Source organism: Gadus morhua, chromosome 7 (genome assembly GCF_902167405.1).
Source record: "Gadus morhua chromosome 7, gadMor3.0, whole genome shotgun sequence".
In the NCBI taxonomy this organism is placed as follows: domain Eukaryota; kingdom Metazoa; phylum Chordata; class Actinopteri; order Gadiformes; family Gadidae; genus Gadus; species Gadus morhua.
This window is the reverse complement of record NC_044054.1, coordinates 9,768,392-9,793,235: the sequence shown is the minus strand read 5'-3', so window position 1 is coordinate 9,793,235 and position 24,844 is coordinate 9,768,392. Positions and strand designations below refer to the sequence as shown.

At 44.3% G+C, this 24,844-nt stretch overlaps 3 protein-coding genes and 1 long non-coding RNA gene across 4 annotated transcripts in view; 2 read left to right on the top strand and 2 right to left on the bottom strand.

Moving 5' to 3' along the window:
• ppm1e (protein phosphatase, Mg2+/Mn2+ dependent, 1E) overlaps nucleotides 1-5,765 on the bottom strand; it is a 36,492-nt gene extending 30,727 nt beyond the window's left edge. Inside the window, exon 1 of the mRNA XM_030360785.1 lies at nucleotides 5,394-5,765. Within this exon, the coding sequence (XP_030216645.1) occupies nucleotides 5,394-5,575 (182 nt within the window). The 5' untranslated portion in view covers nucleotides 5,576-5,765. The remainder of the gene's footprint in view (nucleotides 1-5,393) is intronic.
• A 2,669-nt stretch (nucleotides 5,766-8,434) lies between these two features.
• On the bottom strand, nucleotides 8,435-9,603 carry LOC115547479 (uncharacterized). The gene is made up of 2 exons (XR_003977375.1): nucleotides 9,383-9,603; nucleotides 8,435-8,605 (listed from the first exon to the last, which is right to left on the bottom strand). It is a non-coding gene; the product is annotated as an uncharacterized LOC115547479 (long non-coding RNA).
• smg8 (SMG8 nonsense mediated mRNA decay factor) lies at nucleotides 8,903-14,634 on the top strand. The gene is made up of 4 exons (XM_030361722.1): nucleotides 8,903-10,499; nucleotides 10,612-10,757; nucleotides 11,047-11,970; nucleotides 12,214-14,634. The coding sequence occupies exons 1-4, from the start codon at nucleotides 8,993-8,995 to the stop codon at nucleotides 12,439-12,441; spliced, it is 2,805 nt and encodes a 934-aa protein (XP_030217582.1). The 5' UTR covers nucleotides 8,903-8,992; the 3' UTR covers nucleotides 12,442-14,634.
• Nucleotides 13,216-24,470, top strand: LOC115547478 (protein yippee-like 1). The gene is made up of 5 exons (XM_030361723.1): nucleotides 13,216-13,420; nucleotides 17,416-17,597; nucleotides 20,081-20,124; nucleotides 21,356-21,464; nucleotides 22,530-24,470. Exons 2-5 carry the CDS (start codon nucleotides 17,490-17,492, stop codon nucleotides 22,617-22,619), a joined length of 351 nt encoding a protein of 116 aa, XP_030217583.1. The 5' UTR covers nucleotides 13,216-13,420; nucleotides 17,416-17,489; the 3' UTR covers nucleotides 22,620-24,470.
• Nucleotides 24,471-24,844: the final 374 nt, after the last annotated feature.

Sequence of the window (24,844 nt, the reverse complement as noted above, 5' to 3'; positions counted from 1 at the left end):
TCTGCAGTAGAGGTAGAGGAACCAGATCCTGAATCCAGACAAGCTCAAAGGGTATTTCGACCAATCACGAGTCGGCGTTCCTGAAAATTATATCATAGCCGATGCAGGTAGACATCCTGTCCGGACACCGAAACAAAGATCATGATAGATTTAATGATGACGATGTGTTTGTGCAGTGACAGACTGAATCGTAATAGTATACTTTAAGGTAAGTGAAACTAGATGCGGCATGATGGATTACCTTTGTGCGTGTGCGTGTGCTTGTTTTGACCCTGTGTGCTGACCCTAAATAATGGACTTTGCAGTCAGGTGTAGTTGGGTTTAATTGTGGATGATCCACATATCTTGTATATATTAACATCTGATAGCTTCTCTCATTCCCTCTCATTATATATATACTGTATGGTCTTATTAACGAGGCAGTTTCAGAGGGCTGTGTGGTGGTCACTCCCCCACTAAAAATAGTGTTTGTGTTCCTACAGTCCATAAGGCTCTGTCTCCATGACAACGAGGCGAGGCATCCCCCCTCGCCCGCATGGAGGCTTCAACACTCTCATTGAGCGTCAGCATCGTTTAAAACAACGCAAGCACACTCTCTACAGAGAGATTAAGACGCACACACCCATCCACCCAGCCACTGTCTTTTTACTATTATGCATAATTAATAAATGGACACACACACACACACAATCCACTAAACATATCGAAACACGTAATGATATTCCAGAGGATGCTACTCCACCGCTCCCCGGCCTGCTATGAGCTCCCCAACCCAGAGACAATCTGATGACATGTTGGCCCAATCACCGAGATCACAGGATTCAATGCAAAGTCACGGTATGGATGGAAAAACTCCCATTTTAATGTTCAACAAACAGAAATGGCTTCATGCGTATACTGTATAGTGAATATATTAAACCAAAGTCATATTCATAGAAGACCAGGATCCAGCTTGTGATTAGAACCAAATTGGAACAAAGATGTCTGCACGGTGAATGAGGTTTGTTATCATTTCATCTCAATAATGACCTACATGTGAATAACTTCACATTGCTGGCATATATGGCAGATGTTTGGTATGGTATTAGACAATACAATTTTGATTTGACATCCACATTATGTAATGATGTTATTTTCTATATTTTTTTATTGTCTGGCTGTTATTTAATGAGCTCATGGTAACATATCATTAAAAACTGTAAAGAGCGTATTCAATATTTGTTGGGGTAAATCTGCTGTTGATTGTTTTCAAACCATGTATGCATAACACAAACTAGCGTTGATGTCAACATGGTGACACTAGACTTATATTTGACTCATTGCTCTTCCATTTCCAGTGGTCGTTCCCAGCACCATTTATGCACCTTATTTTAGATTCCAGAATGAGGCCAGCACAGTGGAGTTCTGCACGTCCATAATGGTATAGACCTCAATGTGAGAAAGAATGTGTCTGTGTAGCCTTTTGAATCCATATGTAAGGGAACTGTATAGCTATACAGTGCTTTTTCTTTCTGTTGTATCCGTCTAGTGGCTGGTTTCTTTGTCCAGTTCTCAGGACATTATGCTCTACTTGGACACTGCAGGGTTCCAGTGAAGGTTCGGTACAAAAATAGATTCAATGTGCTTTGAATCAAGCACTTTGTGCAACAAGCAAGACGTAGGAATATTGGGATGGGTGCAATACAAATATTGAATATTTTGCTTGACACTTTGCATAGAAGATAATTAAGAAACATGGTGGGTGGAGAAATCAACTTGGACGATAGAAATTTCCTGATTCATGTCATCGCGGCTATCATCATGATGGAGGTCCTTTACTACGTCACCGCCTATCATCATGAAGGAGGTCCTTTACTACGTCACCGCCTATCATCATGAAGGAGGTCCTTTACTACGTCACCACGGCTATCATCATGAAGGAGGTCCTTTACTACGTCACCGCCTATCATCATGAAGGAGGTCCTTTACAACGTCACCGCCTATCATCATGAAGGAGGTCCTTTACTACGTCACCGCCTATCATCATGAAGGAGGAGGTCCTTTACTACGTCACCGCTGTTCATCATGAAGGAGGTCCTTCACTACGTCACCGCCGATCATCATGAAGGAGGAGGTCCTTTACTACGTCACCGCTGTTCATCATGAAGGAGGAGGTCCTTTACTACGTCACCACCTATCATCATGAAGGAGGAGGTCCTTTATTACGTCACCACCTATCATCATGAAGGAGGAGGTCCTTTACTATGTCACCGCCTATCATCATGAGGGAGGTCCTTTACCACGTCAGCACCTATGGATAAGGAGGAGCACCAAGTCATGACTACTAAAGAGTTTATAATTTGTCCCTTCCCATTGGACTAAACCTTGAGAGCTGGGCCTCAAGCCCATTGAGGGATTTTCCACAATTGAAAAAGTGAAAAGACCAAGCAGCTCCAGGGGGCGTCAGTTGGTGACGGACACGGAGCTCCGCAGTCGGCAGAACTATAGAACAAATTCCTGGCCACCCCGCCCGAGGGAGGCATACAAAGCACAGAGCAATCAAACTGTCGTATCCCAGAAAGAGACATTTGCAAAGCAGGTTTATCACAAATTAATATATTTTTGCGTCATCCGCCCGGATTCGGCAAGAGCAAAAAGAGTGACTGCGTCACTTTGATTGGCTGGAGAGTGTCGTTCAACACAAAGGCCACTCCCATATGTGGAAATCAATGGCTGACAAGCCAAGCTTGACTGAAATTCATTGCGAAACTCAAACTTGAGTGTCTGGATGTTGTCCCGAGGATAGCAGGTTGTAGCCTGTGTAAATAAAATAAATACTGCTAAGGATAAGATCCAACCCAGGAGCGTCCAGCTCTTCATGGTTGAACTAGGACGGAGGGATTCAAACTGTGTTCAGGGTTTCTCAACGTCACATAGAACTGTTGTGGTTGTCTGTCTCTGTTTGAGGTCATTTACATTTGGTTGAGGTTCATCTCTTCCCTGATTGGCCCAGGAATTAATTTTGTCTCTCAATGACAGTTGTGTGAAATGCAAAACTTTCAATGATAGACAGATTGACTGTTGGAGGCTGCAGACGGTGTGGGGACATTTATCTAGATTTAGTTTCAAAACCTTGCGCTCTTCTTATATTTTTCGTCTCTCTCTCTCTCTCTTTGCAACTCTGTAATCTTACCAACAGCAGCTTTCGTTTGACATAGGATGTTCCGTATAAGCCTCTTTCCTGAATTGGCGCTAACTACAATTTAAGATACATATATATATATACACGTACGCTATACAGCTATAGTGACAATTTATAAAACATGCGTTAATGCAATGCAATGAATTAAATTGCAAGTTAGACACATCAGACCTCTCTGGAGATTCAGGTTCTCTCCTGATCTTCCTCTTGGAAAATGCATGGCGGAGAGCAGAGGATCCAATCCCCCCCCCCCCGTCTCCTCCTGTCTACATGAGGAGATATCTGCCTCTCTCTGTCACCACCAGCTGTAGTCCACATCCACCCTAGCCATCCCTCATCGCAGCCAGCCTGCCATTCCAGTCCAGAACACGCCACCCATCCATTTGAGTAACAGCAAATGACTCTCATCCTTCCCCATCCACCTCTCCACCTCTGCACCTCCACACACTGTACCGTTAAATTCCTCTTCAACCTAGTCGCTTAATTCTCTTGGAGGAATAAAAATGTTATGCAGTTCTATAAATATATTTTATTGTGTGTGTACGTGTGTGTGGGGGATGGCTGTGGGAGAGTGTTTTTACATGTATCTTTGCTAACAGACTAGATTGTGCGGTGTTTAACATAGGTATGTCGAGGTGTTGGTTCTCCAATATGAACCATGTGAAATCCCTAATGATTGAGACACGATGTTCCTTTACTCGAGGCTACAGCTCGCGCTCGTCGTGTCGACGGAACAGGGTATCCTTATGGGGGCAGAACGCTTACGTCACACTATAAATTGAATTCTCACGATTCTTCGTTTCCCTGCACCGGGGGTGTCACGCCTACGTACTCCACTCCGTGAGTTGCACACTCCCCTAACCCCACCGCGCTGTACGGAGCGAACGGAGCGACTTTATACCGCTGCCATCGCGGCTAATACAGCCCTTCAGTCGGCCTCCTGCAGGAGTGTGATGCGGTCCATCATGATTCACGGAGAGTGGGTTAGTCTCTCCCCCACTCCCCGTGGGGACTTCCCGTAGGACTGGTGTAGCCTAGATGTGCACTGTGGCCTTGTAATTCAATTCATTCCACTTTACGTTTAAGGTATGTTTAATTGCCTATAGACCCTAAAACATACAGGCGTCCGATCGTTTCGGACGCCTGTATGTATCCCCCCCTTCAGTCGTCCGTTGTGACTGTTATCCGTGCAGATCGAGTTATAAATGATGCATGCTGCGGCTCATAGTCGTTAATAATTCGTCTCCGAGTGCGCCGCAGATGGCTCTCCTTTTTCCGCCTCGGCGAACCGCACGACTTTCGGTTAAAGCTATTAGTGTGGGAATTCGTGCCAATATCCACATCACCTCCGATTAAATGACTGGGCTGATCCCAGCGTATGTACCTGTAGGGGTAGAGCCCCTTGGTACAGTCTGGTGTAAGGAACAACACGGTCTATTTTAAGACCGTGCAGGGAGCGATAACCCGGGATGACAGACCCCAGTGACGGCTCCCTACCCCGGCGTCAATGAGAGCAGTGACGTCCTCACGGAGAGACCGGGAGTTTCTCTAATGGGAGTTTGTTTAATGGGCCACTCGACCTGAGCAAGGACGAGCATCGTTATGGAAGATGGTTCGATACAACATGGTTCTAACTCAAACGAGAGGGTATACCCTCCAGTGTCTTTATGTTTCCTCTTCCTCTTTTTCCCCCTTTTTTTATTCACAACACGGCATTGGTTTTTACATCTGTGTTGGGACCTATACATCAGGACATTTCCTGTGTGTCATGATGCATGAGGACACTTATAAGGCTGTATTGTAGCTGACAGTATCTTCAGATCCCTAATGGGGTCCGATTATACTATTCTACTCTGGGTCTATAAACACTAGAAGAGAGTCTTGGTCGTTCAGCCGAGGTCTAATTAAAAGATGAATTATCCATGGTAACTTTAATTGAAGATCCAACAAAATTAAAACATTCTCTCTCTCTCTCTCTCTCTCTCTCTCTCTCTCTCTCTCTCTCTCTCTCTCTCTCTCTCTCTCTCTCTCTCTCTCTCTCTCTCTCTCTCTCTCTCTCTCTCTCTCTCTCTCTCTCTCTCTCTCTCTCTCTCTCTCTCTCTCTCTCTCACACCTGATAACGAAAAGTAGCCATGTTTTTTAAAATGAACACCATTCAACTCACGAAAGCCGTCGCCTCCATGTGTAAGAGAAAAAAAAGAAGCCACTCAACTATTTGTAGAGGTGTTGGAGACACAGGTCGAGGCACTCCCCCTCCACCTCCTCATCGGAGACTAGGTCCGTCACGGGGCGCATCGGCGGCGGGTCGCTTTCCCGGAGAGGTGGCCTCATTTCCCGGAGGAAGAGCTCCAGGAACCTCCGGAAGGTTTTTTCTTCTGCTGCAGACCCGGCCATCTCTTCTCATTCCCGGACACACAGGAGAACAAGCCCGCCAAACACAGGACTACTGGAGTACTTCAGGTCGCGAGCTGCTGGACGCTTTTCCCGCTCGGCCCCGGGTGTGTGTGAGCGCGCGCGCAAACATAGAACGCTCGGTCACTCATAGAAGGGTGGGTGGGCGGTTCGACTGTGACGGAGGCTAGAGAAAAAATAGCCTCCTTTAGGTGCTACACTCGTGAACGCGCACGTACATAGGCGAGCGATAGACGATTGGCTGACGTCTCGAGCGCTGGGTGACTGAACGCAGTGGGTTGGAACACACCCGGGGCGCGTCTGATTGTATAAATGTACGGAGGAGGAGATCATTTGTATGTAAAGCCACATACACATATGCGTTCCCCTCTAAGATAATCGATCTTAAGACATCTCAAAATGAATCTCAAGTGAACAGCATGAGCTGGTGGCTATTTCTGCCTACTAAATTAAGCGTCTTAGAGTACCATATTAAGCGCTATATAAATTTCATTTATTATTATTATTATTATTATTAAATTGTATAGGCCTATATGTCTCGGTAGTTGCTAGGCCTATAGACCCATAAGAAACACACAAACGACTGTCTTCATGTAGTGCACTTAGTTGAAGTGACCATAAAAGCATATCTGAAATAATTGTATAAGCTAGAATATAGCATTTATAATTATATAATTGGGCATAAATTAGTCTGTGTGATGGAGAGAGTTTTCATTAACACACATGTAGGGATATGCCTACATTGTATCAGTCCTGAGTGAAGAAGGCTATAGGCCTACATGTATCTGGGTCATGGATCAGCCAGACATGTTTCTTCATGTTATTGAATGCACTCTAACGTAGCCAATAAAGCACTTTGCAACAGAGATAAGCCAGTTCATCATCTAATACAATGGCAAGATTAGAAAGCAAAAACTGCAAACAAATGGAGGCCTTATACATTCCAGAGGAACTATTATAAAGCACTTTTGCGTGACCAAAAATCGTCATATATCCCGATTTATCTTTCTTGCAATTGTACTGGACTGGATTCTCCATAGGAATCAGCAGAATAAATTCACACATATAACATGAGGAGAAGCGTTCACCATTTCTCTACCGATACAATGCAGGCCTATATCATCCTTAACAACAACAAAAAATAATATTCAAGTAAGAAATATTTAGAATATTTATTCTATATAGCCTTAAAATGACATTTGAGGTGTCAACCCTAGAAATGTCGTTCACCTTAAGGGGTGATGTCATGCTTTTCGGCCCTTTCCTTTGCTTTATGCCGCTTTTATGGTGGAAAATATTGGAGGCTTCTCAGCTAAACTGTTGGAATATTGGTATAGAAAGAAACACATCAGCAGGAAGGGGCAGGCTCCGGGCCCTTTTCTTTTGTTCTCCATCAACACCTCAGTTGTCCTGGGTTGACCGGCAAACACTCAGCCAGACATCCCTCTGTAGTCAATGACATCAGTCTATTTTTTAGTTCACTTAGATAATAAGTATAAGTAAGGTTAACTTAAAGTATGCATGAATATAAGATAAATATTGTTACAATGGAGCCAAAAGTTAAACACTGTATCGAGATCTCCAGGCCTCCCCTTGCCTGCATTCAGATGAACCCCCAGACGCCATAAATGGCCCCTTACAGAGACATCTGCTACCCCCTGTGGTTTCTCCTATCTTATGGCTTTATAATGTTTATTCTGTAGGCTTCAATTTAGACGTTAAATTAACTCCATACCCCGGATTAAATCAGACACTACCAGCTTTATGATCATGACTGTATGACAAATAAAGTGGCATTGATAACTATTACAAGTGCATATTTTACTGTTGAAATTAATATTGCTTTCAGGGCTCATCTCTTAAACACATGTGGCAAGTCATGGTGATTTAAGATCAGGTTAATAAACAAGGCGATGATTAGATTTTAATGAAAGGCTTCACTTCATATAACTGTAATGCATAATATGTCACTTCATGTAACTATAATGTTCAATATGTGACCCTTTTGTACATAATGCTGATGTTGTTACTCTGTGCAGTGATCAATAAAGCCTTGATCATTCAATCCTAGTCCTTGTTCTCAGCCTCTCGAATTTAATAAAGTAATAGCCCGTTGGTTTTATTCACGACACCTTCAAAACAGCTCGGAGGTTCGGACGCTCTTACGTGTCTTTACGTAAATCTCGACTTCCGAAATAAGAGTGTTCAACGCGCCGTGAACGCGCAACCATGAACGCGCCTTTATGGTGTGTTCCAGATGCCTCGGACACCAGCATTCCTACGTGAAACAGCTCGTGCAGTGGGTGGTGCTGAAATGCAGATGCCACGCCTCCCGGCTACGATCGACCAATCGCAACATAGTGGTCGTGCTGATCATTCACAGCAGACCAAGCCACCTGGAGAAATGAACGTGTGATATTAATAAGCCTTATTTCTAAAATACAGCACAGGCATATTACCATAATTTCTAGTAGTACCCCAAAATGTAATTATAAGCCCTAAAAAATCATGATATGGGATCTTTAATATCATCTTTTATGGGATCCTATTTAACCCAACATATTTACCACCACTCCTGGTAGTATAATATGTCACCTTTAAGCAACTTTTGCTATCCGGCCAACGTTTGTCAGTGAATGACAGGGCTGGAGAAAAAACATGTTCTCAGCTCTCCTCTGCCTCATTGAAAAAGTGGTAGTGGTTTTGGAGTTTCAAAATACGTGTCTAAGTATAAGTGACTACGATTTCCTTGTCCTTGTTCCTGGTGTAGATCACTCTGGTGCTGTTATATGATAGACGCTTGATGTCTTGCACAAAAAAAAGGAATGTCGAGATTTGGATAAAAAATGTCTTAATTTATTCATGAGTCGCTTCTAATTCTAATTCAAACAAATTCAAAGTAAAAATTATTGTTGAAATCATAACATGACATGTGCAAGGTCTAAAACAGTATGCTTTTCCAGCCAGCCCCGCCAAGGCCACAGGTCCTTTCCTCTTGAGGAGAAGGACATCCTGTAGGACACACACAGCAGGCGCCAATCAATAAATTAGTCATCAATTAATATATCACACACACACACACACACACACACACACACACACACACACACACACACACACACACACACACACACACACACACAGAAAACGGCAACTAAATGAAAAAAAGGAATTGGCTCCTACATCCCCAATAAAGGTAATATTACATTTTCGTTCCGTTTTCCAAAATCACTACATTTAGCTCTGGGATTCAGAAGAACATCAGGCCGGACTATTTTATATTAGGAACTATTCAGGGATAGACTGTGTTGTACACGGACATTTTTAGAGGACGGATCCGGAAGTAGTGTCGGTGTGCGCTGTGTTTCTATGTTTTGAGTTCAGGTGGTGTAGGCCAAAATGGCATTTTCTATTGGTATCGAAGCACTCGTACAGTCCGTGATATTAGAGGACACATTATATAAAGACGAAGGTCTCTGTGTACTCGGTATATTTGGTAAAAGCGCGATGCAAATGGGGGTCCTTAAAGAATCCCTGATAAACACGCTAGCAGACAAACACATCTTCTCTCTGTTCGGAGGAGTCGAGGAGAATAACTCGGAGAACGGAAGCCTCATCCAGGCTGTCTACAGCCAGGAGAACCGGGTGTTGTATCTGGTGCTCACTTCAGTCTACGACAACCGGCAACTCCTCCGTGCATGCGAGACTCTCAGCATGGAGCTCGGGCACTCCGACGCCCAGGACCTCTGGAAGGGCATGGATAAACAGCACTGTCTGCACCTCCTCTACCTGTTCTCCCTCTGCCATGTCCTCATCCTGGTCCAGCCCAACTGCGCCTTCGACGTCACTTATGACCGGCTGTTCCGCGCCCTGGACGCTCTGCGGCAGAAGGTCCTCCCGCTGATCCGGGCTGCTGTCAAAGACACCCAGGTCTCCAAGGAGTGGAAGCTCAACTGTCGCCCTTGCCCCCCTCGGCTGCTTTTTGTGTTTCAGATTAACGGAGCGTTAAAAGTACCGACGGGAACTGATTCGGCAGGAACCTCAGACAAGCCCAAAAAGCATTCTCCGAGGAGGCGGCTCCAGCACGCCTTGGAGGACCAAATTTATCGCATTTTCCGCAAAAGCCGTGTCCTCACTAATCAGAGCAGCAACTGTTTGTTCAGCGTACCCGCCAACCAAGCGTTTGTGTACGTGGTCCCGGGGCCAGCTGAAGACCCGTTGGGTGCGTTGCTTGGACACCTGCGATCCAGCTGCGCCTTGCGTGAACAAGATTCAAACTCCTCAATGACGGGACCCAGACGGTACCAACAGATCCGTCGGTTGGCCAGACTGCCCCACACTAATGTCGACTACAGCGGGGTAAGTGGGCAGCTGGTGGACTGCAGTTTGAAAGATTTCCTTTGGCAGCACATAGATCTAGTATTAACTAAAAAAGGTTTTGACGACAGTGTTGGACGCAACCCACAGCCTTCGCACTTTGAGCTCCCGACCTACGCCAAGTGGGTCCAGGTGGCGTGCAAACTGCACCAGGTTCTCATACACAACACGGAGGAGGACAGCGCAGAATTTGCTCTCAAAGTGCAAAGCCAGCTGAAAGTTTTGGAAGGCTTCCTCGATGCGGATGCAAAGTTTTCTGAGAACCGCTGCCAGAAAGCCCTGCCGCTGGCCCACAGCGCCTACCAGTCGAACCTGCCGCACAACTACACAACCACGGTCCACAAGAACCAACTGGCCCAGGCACTGCGCGTCTACAGCCAACACGCCCGAGGCGTCGCGTTCCAGCGCTACGCCCTGCAGCTCCACGAGGACTGCTACAAGTTCTGGAGCAACGGGCACCAGCTGTGTGAAGAGCGAAGTCTCACGGACCAACATTGTGTTCACAAGTTCCACCTGCTGCCACAGCCAGGTGAAACCCTCACAGCCGTTTGGTTCAATTCGGTTTCTTCTGCTAAAGACAAATTACGCCGCGTTTTAAGCCCCATCTTTTCATTCAACAAGGTGATCTGATGTGTTTGTAGGTGAGAAGCCCGACATGGACCACAACCCCCCGGTCCTCCACCACAACAGCCGGGGGCGCTCCACCAACGCCTGCAACTGTGGCCGGAAGCAAGCGCCCCGCGAGGACCCGTTTGATATCCAGTCCGCCAACTATGACTTCTTTCTGGTCAGTGCACATCACTCTTTGGTTAACTTTTTTTTTAAACATTCCTGGACCTCTATATTGTTTCCTTGATCCCAATAATTTGAGTTCTCCATCACACAACAACAAGGGGATACGATCCAATATTTAGTTTTAAACACAACTACATATTTGAGCTCAAGGCCTGATTTGGAACAGAAAACTAAATCAATGAGTTGGAAATAATGCAACCCACAGTGTGAGAGCTCTCTGTAGTTGAAGTGAAAGAGAAGAGGAAGGGCCAATAAAGTAACAGTTCCACCCTGTATTTCAGATGGTGGAGGACAAGTGCTGCGCCAAGCTGGAGCGGGTGGACTTCCCCGTCTTTGAGCCCAGCACTCAGGACCCTGCGCCGGCCCCCGCCTCCGCCTGCGTGGAGGCGCCGTGCCCCGGGTCCGACGGCTCCGCGCCGCCCAGCCAGGGGGAGAAGCTGAAGGACCCACAGCCGGCCACGGCCGCCTCCGGCAGCGCGGCCCACAGCCACACCCCCGTAGACTGCACCGGCCTGAGCCTGGCGCTCAGCCTGGGGCAGTCCACGGACAGCATGGGGCCGTACGGGGAGGCGGACGGGAGCGACGTCTCCGCCAAGAGGCCCAGCCTGGTGGACCGGCAGCCCTCCACCGTGGAGTACCTCCCGGGGATGCTCCACACGGGCTGCCCCAAGGGGCTCCTCCCCAAGTTCTCCAGCTGGTCCCTGGTCAAGCTGGGGCCGGCCAAGTCGTACAACTGCCACACGGGCCTGGAGCAGCCGGGCTTCCTGCCCGGCTCCTCCTTCCTGCTGCCGTGGGACCTGGTGATTCGCTCCCGGAGCTCCGAAGAGGACACCGGATTGGCCGAGCCGCTGGACGGAGGCGGGTCGTCGTGGCCCGCCCCCAACAAGTCGCTGGTGGGGAAGCGCGGGTGCACGGGGGGCCCGGGGAGGGGCCGGCGACGGGACGACGTGGCCAGGGCCTTTGTTGGCTTTGAGTACGAGGACAGCAGGGGTCGCCGATTTCTCAGCTCGGGGCCCGACAAGATCGTGAAGGTACTGGGGCCCGGGGGCGCCAAGGAGCCGGCCAGCCGGGTCCTCAACACAGACATGCCCCTCTACGTGCCCTCGCCGGCTCAGGGGCGGGGCCTCAAGCCTCATTACGCCCAGCTGATGCGCCTTTACATCCTGGTTCCCGACGCTCCCCTAGAGATCACTCTGAACCCACAGGTAAGATGGCTGTGCCTGCACTCGGGCCTGGGGTGGTCTGCCGCGAGCGCCTCTCTGATACGGGTCTAATATTGTAAGAACATCTGAATATAGGTCATGTTTTAATTTTCCCTTCAGAATAGTCCAGTTTCTTTCCACGACTTTATCAAGCAATACGTCCAATTGATCCCGTGTCTTTCACCAGGAAAAATAAGAAAGTGAACAATACAAACCTTAGATTGTCCGCCTCCCCCCCCCCCCCAGGTCCAGCCCGGTGCCCTCCCGTGTCCCGTCTTCCACCCCGAGAGGACGGAGCTGGTGCTGCCGGCGGACGGCCTGTGGGTGCTGCGCTTCCCCTACTCCTACCAGACGGAGCGGGGCCCCTGCTACCCGCCCAAGGAGAACCAGCCCCTCTCCGCCTACAAGGTGCTGCGAGGGATCCTGCGTGCTGCCACCGTCAGCCCTCCTCCACCCCAGCTCCTCAACTGCTGAGGCGCGCCCCCCCCCCCCCCCCCCCCCCCCCATTTTTTGCATCTCAAATCATGCTGTTAAACAGGATCATGAACTACAAAACAGTCGGAAGGCCACTCTATCCAATTGTATTATGAACAACAAGAACAAGTTCATCACTTGTGGACGTCCCCAATTTTTCACAATCAGCTGTGTGTATGAGCAAATATATATTACATCTTTGGTCCACAATCCTGTTTTTAGATGTTTCTACTTCAAGAAAGTGTTTTCTTTAGTATTGAACGTTCTATGGTAACTGCGCAATTATCGCGATAGTGACGTGCAGGACCTCGACAACGTCAAACATGTTGGCCACCAGGTGGGGATATTGTTATTGAAATGGTCAAAGTCAGAGGAGAAGAGATTAATATCCAGATTAGGGGTTTTGGTAACGACCATCTGGCTCTGTTGCACCTAGATCCTCAGCTACAGTAATATTTCTTTGTCTTCAACAATACTGATATTCTTCTTGAAATTATATTCCCATGATTATATCGAGCTAAATTTAATTATTGCTAAATAAGAAATTTACGTTAACTATTAAGAAAACATTAATTTACCGATGTGGTCTTTCAAATGATGAAACCATTCCAAAGGTTTCGATCCCTTTCTTGATTGACCGAAAATAAAGTCATTTTGCGTTAAATTCCCGGGAACTGTGATTGGTCCATTTTCTCCAACTCTTTCTAAGATTCAGGAACACAGGGATGTTGCTATGCCGTATTCTGATTGGCTACGAATAACTGCCACTCAACAGCCTTGACGATGAACCGTAACAACATCAACTTGGTACTGTGTTGTGCAGATTTTCCCATTGACGTCTGCAGATTCATATCGATTCCTAAAGTTAACAGTTAAGAATTAACGTGGCAAGCTGCATGGAGGATTTCAACAGCGGAACAAAGAGTAATTTTGCAAGCAAGGCGAAACTGTTGGAACGTTTTGTCTTTCTTAATATAAGGTAATTATCTCGTGCCAATCACCTTTTTTGTTGTTTTTCTATTTCTATCAGTAACACGACTAGCGTGGATTATTGATCTCGTAGGGGAGCGTTATACAACAATGCTCGACACGGAGTGTCATCCTCGATGTGGGGATGTCAGGGGGTCTGATGATTGGAGACCCATGCTTGGAGGTGCATCATGGAGCTTCAGGCTCTTGGAGCTCTGAACCTCGTCTCACTGGAGATGTTGTGACACCTCAAGCAGGCCTGTTGCATGGCGATGAGGCTGCTGATGGGACAAAAGTATGATGAAAGTCGTAATGAAGATCAAATTCATGTTTTTATTTGCACGGCAGTAGGTCTAATGATACTGATAATGATGATTACACAAATAAATTTAGCCTACTTTTTTCAATGTACATAGCCTATTAATGCAGAAATTGACATAAGTGGTACAGATATGATGGTGTTATTAAGTGCAGGTACTGTGTTTTGCCAATACCACAAATGCAAACATCCATTCCTGGATATAGCCCTGAAGGTTGTACCAGGCTTTAGGTAGTGGTTTAAAACATAACAACCCCCACACTACCTTACCGCAGTTTGTAAATAAAGTCAATTCCTAGCTGCAGTATTGGAAATGCTGAGGATTTCCAATCCACTGTTGTGAAAATATGTGACCTGTTTATTGTGTTTTCTATGAGCATATAAAGGGTTATTGTTTTTTTCAAAGAGTCAGAGGAAAACACTAACCATTCCCACCTGCCAGTCTATGCTGACTGAGTGCTTCGGAATGATTATCGGCGGATTGGGATTCATGAAACCCAGACAGTCCGCTTGTTTGCAGCTTGCTCGTCAAGATTCTGTGATGGCATCCATCTGTATAGTTGAAACAGTCTTTTTGAGGCAAAAAGTAAACATCATGGAACACCCTTAATCCATACTTAATTTCCAAATGTTGTGAACAAAACCGGGGAAGAACAGAACCAACAAGTTCAACACATTTCTAAGCATGTTTTTTGTTTTTACAGCCTTTATAATATTTTATGGAAACAATAATCTCCAATGTTGCCCACATGGTAAGCATTATGGACCCCATAATACAATCTGCCAGTGTCCGCATGGCGATTTATGTTTGCAATCCCAGTTCAAACCCAATGGAAACAATGATGAACTGTTATTTGTATTTATCTTGCTTCTTTCACATCAGCATTTAAAAGCAAGTTGGCCTGGCCTATGCCGTGTATATCCACTGTCAACTAAGTACGACTGCGTAACTACAAAGTACTACTTCTACAGAAACAACCAAAACCCCCAAATAAATGGACTTTGATCGTCATTTTTATTCCCAGTCATGGTTGGCAGCTGAACAGAAGTAGGAGTCAGAAGTAGGAGTCAGACTTCATTTCCCTAAGTATATCCTGCAATTCCCACAGTAAACACCACTTTATCCAGAGTAAATACATTATTTTCTCTTATCGCAAATAGATACTTTGACTTTCTTTAGCTTGTTGGAAGAGAAAGAACCAAGTGAGAGACATATCTCTAAAATACTCTACGGTGAATTGGTAATTAATGTGTAATTATGACTGATAATTTGTTTTGAACAATCGCCTTAAGGTGATAAATTAAATACCTAATGAATGACCATTTAACATTCCACTTATTGATCAGAAGTACACCTCAAGTGTTGATAATATTGTTTTGGTTGCCTGATGGCGCCTACTAGCCATGCTTGGCTCGTAAAAGACTTGTTTTGAAAACTGGTAGGAAACCGCCAGGGAACAATCAAGTGTGTGTGTGTGTGTGTGTGTGTGTGTGTGTGTGTGTGTGTGTGTGTGTGTGTGTGTGTGTGTGTGTGTGTGTGTGTGTGTGTGTGTGTGTGTGTGTGTGTGTGTGGGGTACTTTTTTGTGTGTTTGTGGGTGGGTGGGTGTGGGAATGGTTTGGGATTATTATTATTGGCCTCTAGCCGGGGAAAGGATATTTTGGGCTAAGCATATTTGTGTGTTTGTGTGAGTGTCCATGTGTGGGCAAGACGTGCACGTATTTCATTGTCCCGGTGGGAAATTTCTTGATTTCTGCTTCTGAACAATAACATAATACATACTGTACACTATTATCTGCATACATATATCCATTCAATTTAGGAGTATTACAGAGACAGCCATGGCTCTAACATTCAGTCATTGGTGTGACATAGGTAGGAAAGGTTTACGTTTGTTTTTGCTCAACTTGAATCGAGAAAACAAGGATATATCATTTGCCTCTGTCTTCACAAATATAGAACATATTTATGAAATAATTATCAGTCATTGAACTATTTTCTTTTTCACTTGTAAGTGGAGAAGATCAAAAGGGTTGAAAGCATGGGTTGGCTGACCTGCAATACCTGCAATATGCTTTGATTATGGGTCAGTTCACAGACATCAACACAAACACACCCACACACACACACACACACACACACACACACACACACACACACACACACACACACACACACACACACACACACACACACACACACACACACACACACACACACACACACACAGCTACTCACGGAATTATTTTTCTCTGTTCAGTGTCAGTTAGCACATTTGACCCTTGCCCTCTCATCTGCCCCATAATGTTCTAACCTCAGCACTTCCTTTCACAGTTTGACCCCCCCCTCCACCCCCCATCCCACCCATCTCAATTGTGCCTCTAGTTAGACCCCTGAGTCAGCAAGTTGTCCCAGTGTCCAGGGTGGGGGGAAGTGAAGCAGTGTTTTACTGGTGAACGTTCTGGCAGCAGCAGCAGCCACCTGTCCTCTGCCACCGATCACAGCCAGGTCTCACTGGCTGCAGCACACTACCCAGTTAAGTGTCTGCCGCGTTTCTAGGGACTGAATCTGTGATAGTGTTAACGTTGTCGACCTAAGGCTTTAATTGGCTCTCAAGAAAATAGATTTCTTGAATAAAAAATTAACCATACTAATGTGTTTTTATGGTGTATCTTTATGGTTTTTATTACCCTTTTCCCTGCGTTCCCCTGCTGTGGTCGCTTTACAATCAATGGTTAACCAATATGCATTCACATGGAGATGAACATGGTGTGGATTTGTATGCTTTGTCGATATGACAGCCAGCTCAGGGGGAGTTTGAGTTGAACTCTTAGGTATGAAGCCAGCCTCCCTCTGGTTGAGCTGTGATAGATACTCCACATTAGCTACGCAAGCTTCCTCTCCCCTTGTGCCCCACATGGTACACTATACTTAATACCCATAATGCAACGTAAGAGTAGTGTACAGCAGATGCACACCTTTTACTGCACTTTATCCCATGATTCATGTTGCAGTTTTGTTTTGTAATTCATAATTTAATTGATTCGTCAATTAGTGATTTTTTTTTTTTGCCTGCTGCAACATTCTGTTCGCCAGAGAGGGATAATTTTTGTAATTTTAGAATTATTGAATTTATCGTCAGTGTGTATTGGCCAATCAGATTTTTCTTGACACGATTGCGATTCAGCCTACGCATAGCATGCGCGCAAACTCACAGCCAGACACCATCTAATTCAAGAGCCGCTTTTCCTTTAATGACATAGAAAAGAAAGATTAGAAATAAAATAAAACTGAAACCTATTTTTTGCATGCTTCCATATTGTGTTATAATGCAAGCTGCATTGATTATTGCATTGTTAATGGAAAGTCATATTTGCGACAAAAGCTTATTCTCTTATGAAATATTCGATAAGTTAATTCATCTGTTGTCTTTAATGATCATCACAAAAGTAGGAAGTGATTAGCAAACTCTGAGTAGCAAACCCAGATGTATATATTTTTGAAAATCACGCATGGAAATGTGCATAAAAAAAATTGTTGCATCGAGATGCATCGATAATCGCTTCAGAATCGAATCATTGACCTCAAAATTGGAAATTAATTAATTGATTTGTCAATTAGTGATTGTCCGGCACATACTGTTTCCACAAGTGAGCATATTTGAAAATAGCTCTTCTGTCACTCCAGGTGTGCACCTTCCACTCACTCTCCAGCCACCTTTGGGTCGACCCCCGGCTGATCTCCTCCAAGGTTCCACTGTGATGACACGTTCGAAAACCTTCCAGGCGTACCTGCCCAGCTGCCACCGCACCTACAGCTGTATCCACTGCCGCGCACACCTGGCCAACCACGATGAACTCATATCCAAGGTATTGACCTCACCGATTACAATTAGGGCATTTAGCAGACGCTTTTATCCAAAGCGACTTCGACATCAAAGTCGCTTTGGATAAAAGCGTGTACACAGATTGACACACCGACGGCAGAGTCAACCATGCAAGGCGACAGCCAGCTCGTCAGGAGCAGTTAGGGTTAAGTGTCTTGCTCAGGGACACATCAACACTCAGCTAGGAGGAGCTGGGGATCGAACTAGCAACCTTTCAGTTACAAGACAACTGCTCTACCTCCTGAGCTAAGCCAACCCACTCACCACATGGCTGGTGTCTGTTATAAGGCTGTTGCTGCTCCACAGTTATCACACAAGCGGAGCAGTCACTGGACCATCTCATTGTTCTCACCAGGATGTGGTTGGTTGTGGTCATTATGTGTATAAGATGGAACGTTCCAGACGGGAATTATGAGTGTCACAGTAGAAAGATCAGGACAGTAGAGGTAAACATTAAGAAAATTAAACATCGAGCAAAGAAATTGAACGATGTTACATAAATTCACGTCTCTGTTGTCTGTATGTATTTATGTATCCCCTTAATGAAGAATAATCTTTAGTAATTTAATGAATGCTATTTGTTAGTACTTTGATATCTTATAATAATTGTAACGACTACTGAGCTCAGCTTGGTGTCACAGTTTGTTTTACTTTCCCTCAGATGAATCATTCTAAAATAAAAGGCTAAAATGGGTGTACGCTAAGATGTCGTCCAAGAATGACAAGCATACGTCATGCCTGCAGTTCACCAAAATATACTCCAACACACTTCCAATGCAGTAACAAGTGATTTATATATGAATAGGCTAGCCCGTTAGAGGACCTACCGTGAGCAGGTTTGTCTGATGAAGGCCATCTGAGGAGCTTTTACAAACTTTTAAATGTGGTTGTTTGGGATTGGAACTCCATGCAGACCTCTCATAATCAAGAATGGCTCTAAACTACATCCTCCATGAAGGGATTGCGAGTATAACCATGTTAGCAGTATTCCTGGCTATAGGGGTTGAGAAATGAACACACAATGGTGATTTATCCTTCAATAGGTCAATAGTATCCCCCCCCCCCACTGGAAGGCTGTCTTCTCAAGCCTCTTGTGAAGTTCAAGGGGGCAATCTGTATTTTTGATGGAAACACGTCCTGCACACAGTGAAGGACGTGGGCCAAACGAGAGGCCAAAGGACGTATGGGTGGGGAAGGAGGCCGAGAACATGTCCAGGCGTGGCTCTAGCCTCAACGGTCGGCTGGCTCCCTGCATAGCGCTGCTTCAGGGACATGGTTTGTCCCTGTTAGCTGTTCTTCACGGCGCGGCCACTGGCCGCTTGCCAAGGCTCTGCTGTGGCAGTTAAAGCAAATCTGAACCCAGAGATGTGTGCACTGCATACGCTATTATAATGTGAACAAGGGGGGACTTCATTGCAGTGGGCGTGCTGTGTGTGTGTGCGTGTGTGTGTGTGTGTGTGTGTGTGTGTGTGTGTGTGTCTGTGTGTGTGTGTGTGTGTGTGTGTGTGTGTGTTTGTGTGTGTGTGTGTTTGTGTGTTTGTGTGTGAACACAATGATCACCAGATGCTTTCACTAAGGTAGAGATATTATTTACACTACATACATCAGCACGCGCACACACACACACACACACACACACACACACACACACACACACACACACACACACACACACACACACACATATATAGAAATGGACGCAGAACTTTACAAAACAAAGACCGTGGCTTCATTTTATGATTAGGAGAAAGGTCCCGTAAAGGTCAAACATCCTGCACTTATCTTCATGGTTTTCCCTCCAACAGAGAGTGTTTTGGTGACCAAAAATGTCACAAAGTCCATCATCAATAAGGTTGATGTTGGTAAATACACTGTGGTCATTTTCTGGCTCTAGATATTTAGATGGTTTACTTTTAGGGAGGTCGTAAGACGAAAACAATTCATCGGGTCCTCAAAGGAGCCATTGACAAAATGGTGGCAAAGTGTTTTATCTCAAAACATCACGTAAAACCTTTCAACACAACTCGTTCCTGTTTTTTGTGTTGGTATTACTTACATGTTTTTTTGCGGGTCATTGTTGTACATAGCTGTTTAGAGTTGTGAGTTGTTGCTGTGTCTGCGCCTACTTTATGTTTGTTCACTGCTATTCAAGATGGAAATGAGTGGGGATTACATTACATTATGCCTTGGGATGTCGTAAGTGTAAACTGCGTAACACAGAGGTTGTGACTAGGTCTGACTTTTAGTCGTGTCCAGAATAATCGTCTTTCCACAAATGCCCAGTTCTTGTCTGACACAGCAAGCCTAAAATAAAAGAATCTGAACTCCCACATCAATATACAGCGGGATGGGAGGTCTGTGGTGGTTCTTTTTTTGATGAATGTCTTGGTATGATATTTAGTTTGAGGTCCAGAGTAACACATGTACTCTGCTGAACACATGTCTCTGGGTTTCTCTTTCTCTCAGTCATTCCAGGGCAGTCAAGGTAGAGCGTACCTCTTCAATGCTGTGTAAGTGTTCCTCTTTATTTCACCCTCACCCTACACTTGATATCTTTATTATCAGTTATTATTCAATAGTTGAAACAGTCTGGCGATGTCAAACCAAATAGGTTCCAACAGGCTGCAGCCTGGACCGTTACACTGGTGACTGCACTTTAATCTCTCTGCCTCCATTTTGCACCCATAGTGTATTGCAGTATAGTATAGTGTAGTGTAGTTTAGTTTAGTACCGTATAGTATAGTGTAGTGTAGAAAAGTGTAGTGTAGTTTAGTTTAGTACAGTATAGTATAGTGTAGTGTAGAAAAGTGTAGTTTAGTTTAGTACAGTATAGTATAGTGTAGTGTAGAAAAGTGTAGTTTAGTTTAGTTTAGTACAGTATAGTACAGTTTAGTGTAGTGTAGTGTAGTATAGTTTAGTGTAGTGTAGTAAAGTTTAGTGTAGTATAGTGCACTATAGTGCAGTATAATGTAGTATAGTGCAGTATAGTGTAGTGTAGTTCAGTAAACTGTAGTATAAATGCCCATTTGCCCCTTTTGCATTTGATGCTGAAATATATATTTGTAGTGTGTTAAATGGCTAATAGAGCGTTTCTGAAGATGATAACATGTCAGCATTAAACTTAATACTGTATTAATATTAAGAAGAATATATATATATATATATATATGCCTTAGAAAAGCGCTATAAAAAACTGATTATTATCATTATTATTATTATTATCATATGATGTATTATTACCAACAGTGTCCTGTGATCAGAGGGCCCCATGCAGCCCCCTGCTCACTCTGCTGGTGTCTCTCTCTCTCTCCTGGTGTCTCTCTCTCTCCTGGTGGCTCTCTGTCTCCTGGTGTCTCTCTCTCTGCTGGTGTCTCTCTCTCTCCTGGTGTCTCTCTCTGTGCTGGTGTCTCTCTCTCTTCCTGGTTGCTCTCTCTCTGCTGGTGTCTCTCTCTCTTCCTGGTTGCTCTCTCTCCTGGTGTCTCTCTCTCTTCCTGGTTGCTCTCTCTCCTGGTGTCTCTCTCTCTCTCCTGGTTGCTCTCTCTCTGCTGGTGTCTCTCTCTTCCTGGTGTCTCTCTCTCTCGGCTGGTGTCTCTCCTGGTGTCTCTCTCTCTGCTGGTGTCTCTCTCTCTCCTGGTGTGTGTCTCTCTCTCTCCTGGTGTCTCTCTCTGCTGGTCTCCCTCTCTCCTGGTGGCTCTCCCTCTCTCTGCTGGTGTCTCTCTCTCTGCTGGTGTCTCTCCCTAGTGTCAACGTGGGCTGTGGTCAGGCAGAAGAGCGTCTGCTGCTGACCGGGCTGCACGCCGTGGCGGACATCTTCTGTGAGAGCTGCAAGACCACCCTGGGCTGGAAATACGTGAGTTTCAGTTGGTTATCAGGACTCTGGTTTAGGCACTCAGCCACTGCGTCAACAAGCCCAGACATCCAGCTAAAGAGTACTGGCTAAAGTCGGCCCATACCAAATCGACATGTTCACTAAGAACACAGACCCCACCACAGCTGTAACACCGGGCCCACTGGCCTGATGGTGGAGTGGGTTGGAGTTGGTCCTTGTTTTGGACAGTGGGCAAGGCGCATCTATGCTATTTGCTACAATAAAATGTCAACCGAAGACTTACAAAAACGTGCACATGCCTTTGTCACTAGTAAGCTTGATTACTGCAATGGTCTCCTTACAGGTCTCCAAAGAAAACCCTTAAGGAAACTTCAGCTTGTTCAGAATGATGCTGCTAGAGTTTTAACAAAGACCAACAAATTGAACATATTACACCAATTCTTAAATCGTTACATTGGCTTCCTGTAGGTCAGAGAATTGATTTTAAAATCATGTTGCTAACCTATAAATCCCTGCATGGTTTAGGCCCAAAATATTTAACTGATATGATTCCACTGCATAAGCCTTCTAGACCACTAAGATCTTCTGAGACCAATCTGTTAATTATCCCAAAGTAAACATGAAACATGGGAAAGCAGGATTTAGTTACTATGAAACAAATAGCTGGAATAAACTCCCTGAGGATTTAAGACTTGCCCCAACTCTGACCATTTTTAAAACAAGACTGAAGACTTTTATGTTTTTTGCCTTTATTGTCTGTCTATTTGACAAAATGTTTGGATATGTTTTCTTTTCTATTAATTATTTTTTAAGTAATTGACGTATCGGAGGGGGAGCCATTAGGATTAGCAATCTATGTGAATTTTCCATGCTTCTTACCAGTTTAAAATCATATGATTATGCATTTACCAGTGCCACTTAGTAGTGGGTGTGAAATTTGAAATTGCTTATAGCACACAGACACTGGCTTCAAATGGAGTCTCATGAAATCCATCAGATTCAACCAAGTACTTACCATGCAATGTGTTTGTTGCGTTCCTGAAAGGCGTATATTTTTTGCTCTCATCTTTCTGTTTTCCTCTGCAGGAGCATGCATTTGAAAGCAGTCAGAAATACAAGGAGGGCAAATTCATCATAGAGCTTGCCCACATGATCAAGGACAACGGCTGGGAGTGAGTGGAGTGTCTCCACTGGGCTGAGATGTGGTTTTAGCAGAAGGCCTGATTGGCTTACAGGGGCTTGTTCCATGTGAGGTCACCAGTGTCGACGCTGACATGCAGCATTAAGAGACTATACTTCACATTTGACTAAAGGTTGTCGCGTGCGTGTGTGTTGTGTGTTTGCTGTTGAGTTGGGGGATGGATTTGTGATTTAAACAAGTACATGATGAATGTAGTGGGGACATTATTCTCATAGTCGTCTTCATGGGGGAGAATAATAAGCATCCATTTAGTAGTTTGACTTAAGGTTGACTTTGGACTAAGCCCAGAAATGTTCTACAACCAAAGGGGCTGTGCCCTTTAACCTTATGGTCTAAGTATCTGATCCATGTGATGTCACACATCAATAGTCAATGTTTCATTGAAGCATTGCCCATTGCCATAGTTGATTTAGACTATGGCAATGGCCAGAACCCTTGTAACATAGATAAAGAATCTTTATTGTCATTGTACAAGACAACGACATTTTGTCAGAGCCCTCCTCCAGCTGCACAGTTATACTAGGGGGAGAGCTCCGAGCCGCTGCGACTGTGCGCACCGCCATCTTGAAAACCTCAATTTTCTCCATATCAGCATCTGTTCTAAAGAAATTATATATGCTATATATGCTACAGTTATCTGAAACTGTTGGATGCGTAAGTTTTATCTTTCAAAGAACAGATGGATTTTTTTGATATATTGTATTATGCTATTTATTCAAACATGTGTTCTAAGTTATTCTTGTATTATTTAATAGGTTATATATAGGAAACCGTTTCAGACTCTTTAGTCAGTATTTGTTTTGAGTCATTTGTTTTTATCCAGCATTCAAGTGTAGCGATCAGAAAAGTAATCTGAGCTGTCGTTTCCTTCCTTATGTTTGTAGTAAATCATAGACATGATCATGGAGGAATTGAGTTGAGATCAGGTTTGCTTACATCAGGGCTGTACAATGTCTTTGAATTCATTACAAGGCCAATCAAAAAACGTTACTTGACACATGACCCTTAACTTATTAGAATTGTGAATCCGTCAACACGGTTTGATATTAAAGCAAAAATAAATTGATAAAAAAGAAATATGCAAAAGGAGTATCTTATAATCCTATTTTCTCTGATGAAACATCAACCTTAGCATTAGCAACATTAGCACAAATGGTTAATTCATGGAACTTGATTAGGATAGACGTTTGTGACTACCATGTGTCTTGTGGCTCAAGCTCTTGGTTTCCCGACTCTCTCTCTCTGTTTGTATTTCTGCCCATGCATGTTTTTAGCTTGGTTCTTTCTTGTTTTTATTTGATATTATTTGCTATATTTTGTTTCACCGACAGATGTATACCAAATGTACCCCGTTCAACCCGATCACTTTAGCGTTGTAGCGTTGAGAGGAAACCACAGAATGTAACTGAGATGATGAGCTATCCTCCTCTGAGACCAGAGGAGCTCTGTTCTGTGTGGACCAAAGACTGTTCAGGACAAGTTTACCAAATGGTGAACCTCATTCAAAAAGTTCACCGTTCAAAGTAAAGGATTGTGGTTTTCCCTCAGTTCATTTGGAAAGCAGGCCTTTCTGTGAGTGATATTGATATTTGAGATGTATGTTCATTTTATATAGCCATATTCAGTGTTCTATTTATTGATTCCGATTCAGTTCATGTTTGGAGATTGTTGCATATGAGCTACTGTCTGTACTGAGCCTTGCTCATTAGATAGTTTTCCTACTTTTTTTATGAGAACAATATATTTATTGAGATTTTGAACATAATTTGCAAAGAATTGAGATGACAATATTACAGAAAATAAAGATGTGTATTTCGTTGAACAAACATTCATAGAACAGTGTGTTTCATGTGTGTCCCGCATTGTGGTGCAGTTTTCAAGTCCATTAAGACAAGCCGCTGGTTCAGATCACATGACAGCTGCTTCTTGTGATTTTAAATTCTTGTTAATTTATTTTAACATATGTTCCAGTATAGGATCATTTCAATATAGCTCCTGTGTTCTTAATAATTACCACAACAAAATAAATATCAAAACCATGCATCCAAAAAGATCATTCAAAAGATTCATGGCCAATGCCAATAAGCCAGGCTCAACATTCTGAACGCAGCATTCAACCATTCCACCCAGTGGTACCTGCTTTGGGATCCGAACCTAGGATGTCCAGTCCATTGTACCTTAAAACAGATGATAGATCAAT

What these genes read in the sequence shown, in the direction of transcription:
- LOC115547478 (XM_030361723.1), top strand. Translation starts at nt 17,490, where the DNA reads ATGACACGTTCGAAAACCTTCCAGGCGTACCTGCCCAGCTGCCACCGC. An exon ending in ACGATGAACTCATATCCAAG is followed by an intron (nt 17,598 to 20,080) that starts GTATTGACCTCA and finishes TCTTTCTCTCAG; the next exon opens with TCATTCCAGGGCAGTCAAGG. An exon ending in GCGTACCTCTTCAATGCTGT is followed by an intron (nt 20,125 to 21,355) that starts GTAAGTGTTCCT and finishes GTCTCTCCCTAG; the next exon opens with TGTCAACGTGGGCTGTGGTC.
- smg8 (XM_030361722.1), top strand. Translation starts at nt 8,993, where the DNA reads ATGGCATTTTCTATTGGTATCGAAGCACTCGTACAGTCCGTGATATTA. An exon ending in CCACCTGCTGCCACAGCCAG is followed by an intron (nt 10,500 to 10,611) that starts GTGAAACCCTCA and finishes ATGTGTTTGTAG; the next exon opens with GTGAGAAGCCCGACATGGAC. An exon ending in CCAACTATGACTTCTTTCTG is followed by an intron (nt 10,758 to 11,046) that starts GTCAGTGCACAT and finishes CCTGTATTTCAG; the next exon opens with ATGGTGGAGGACAAGTGCTG.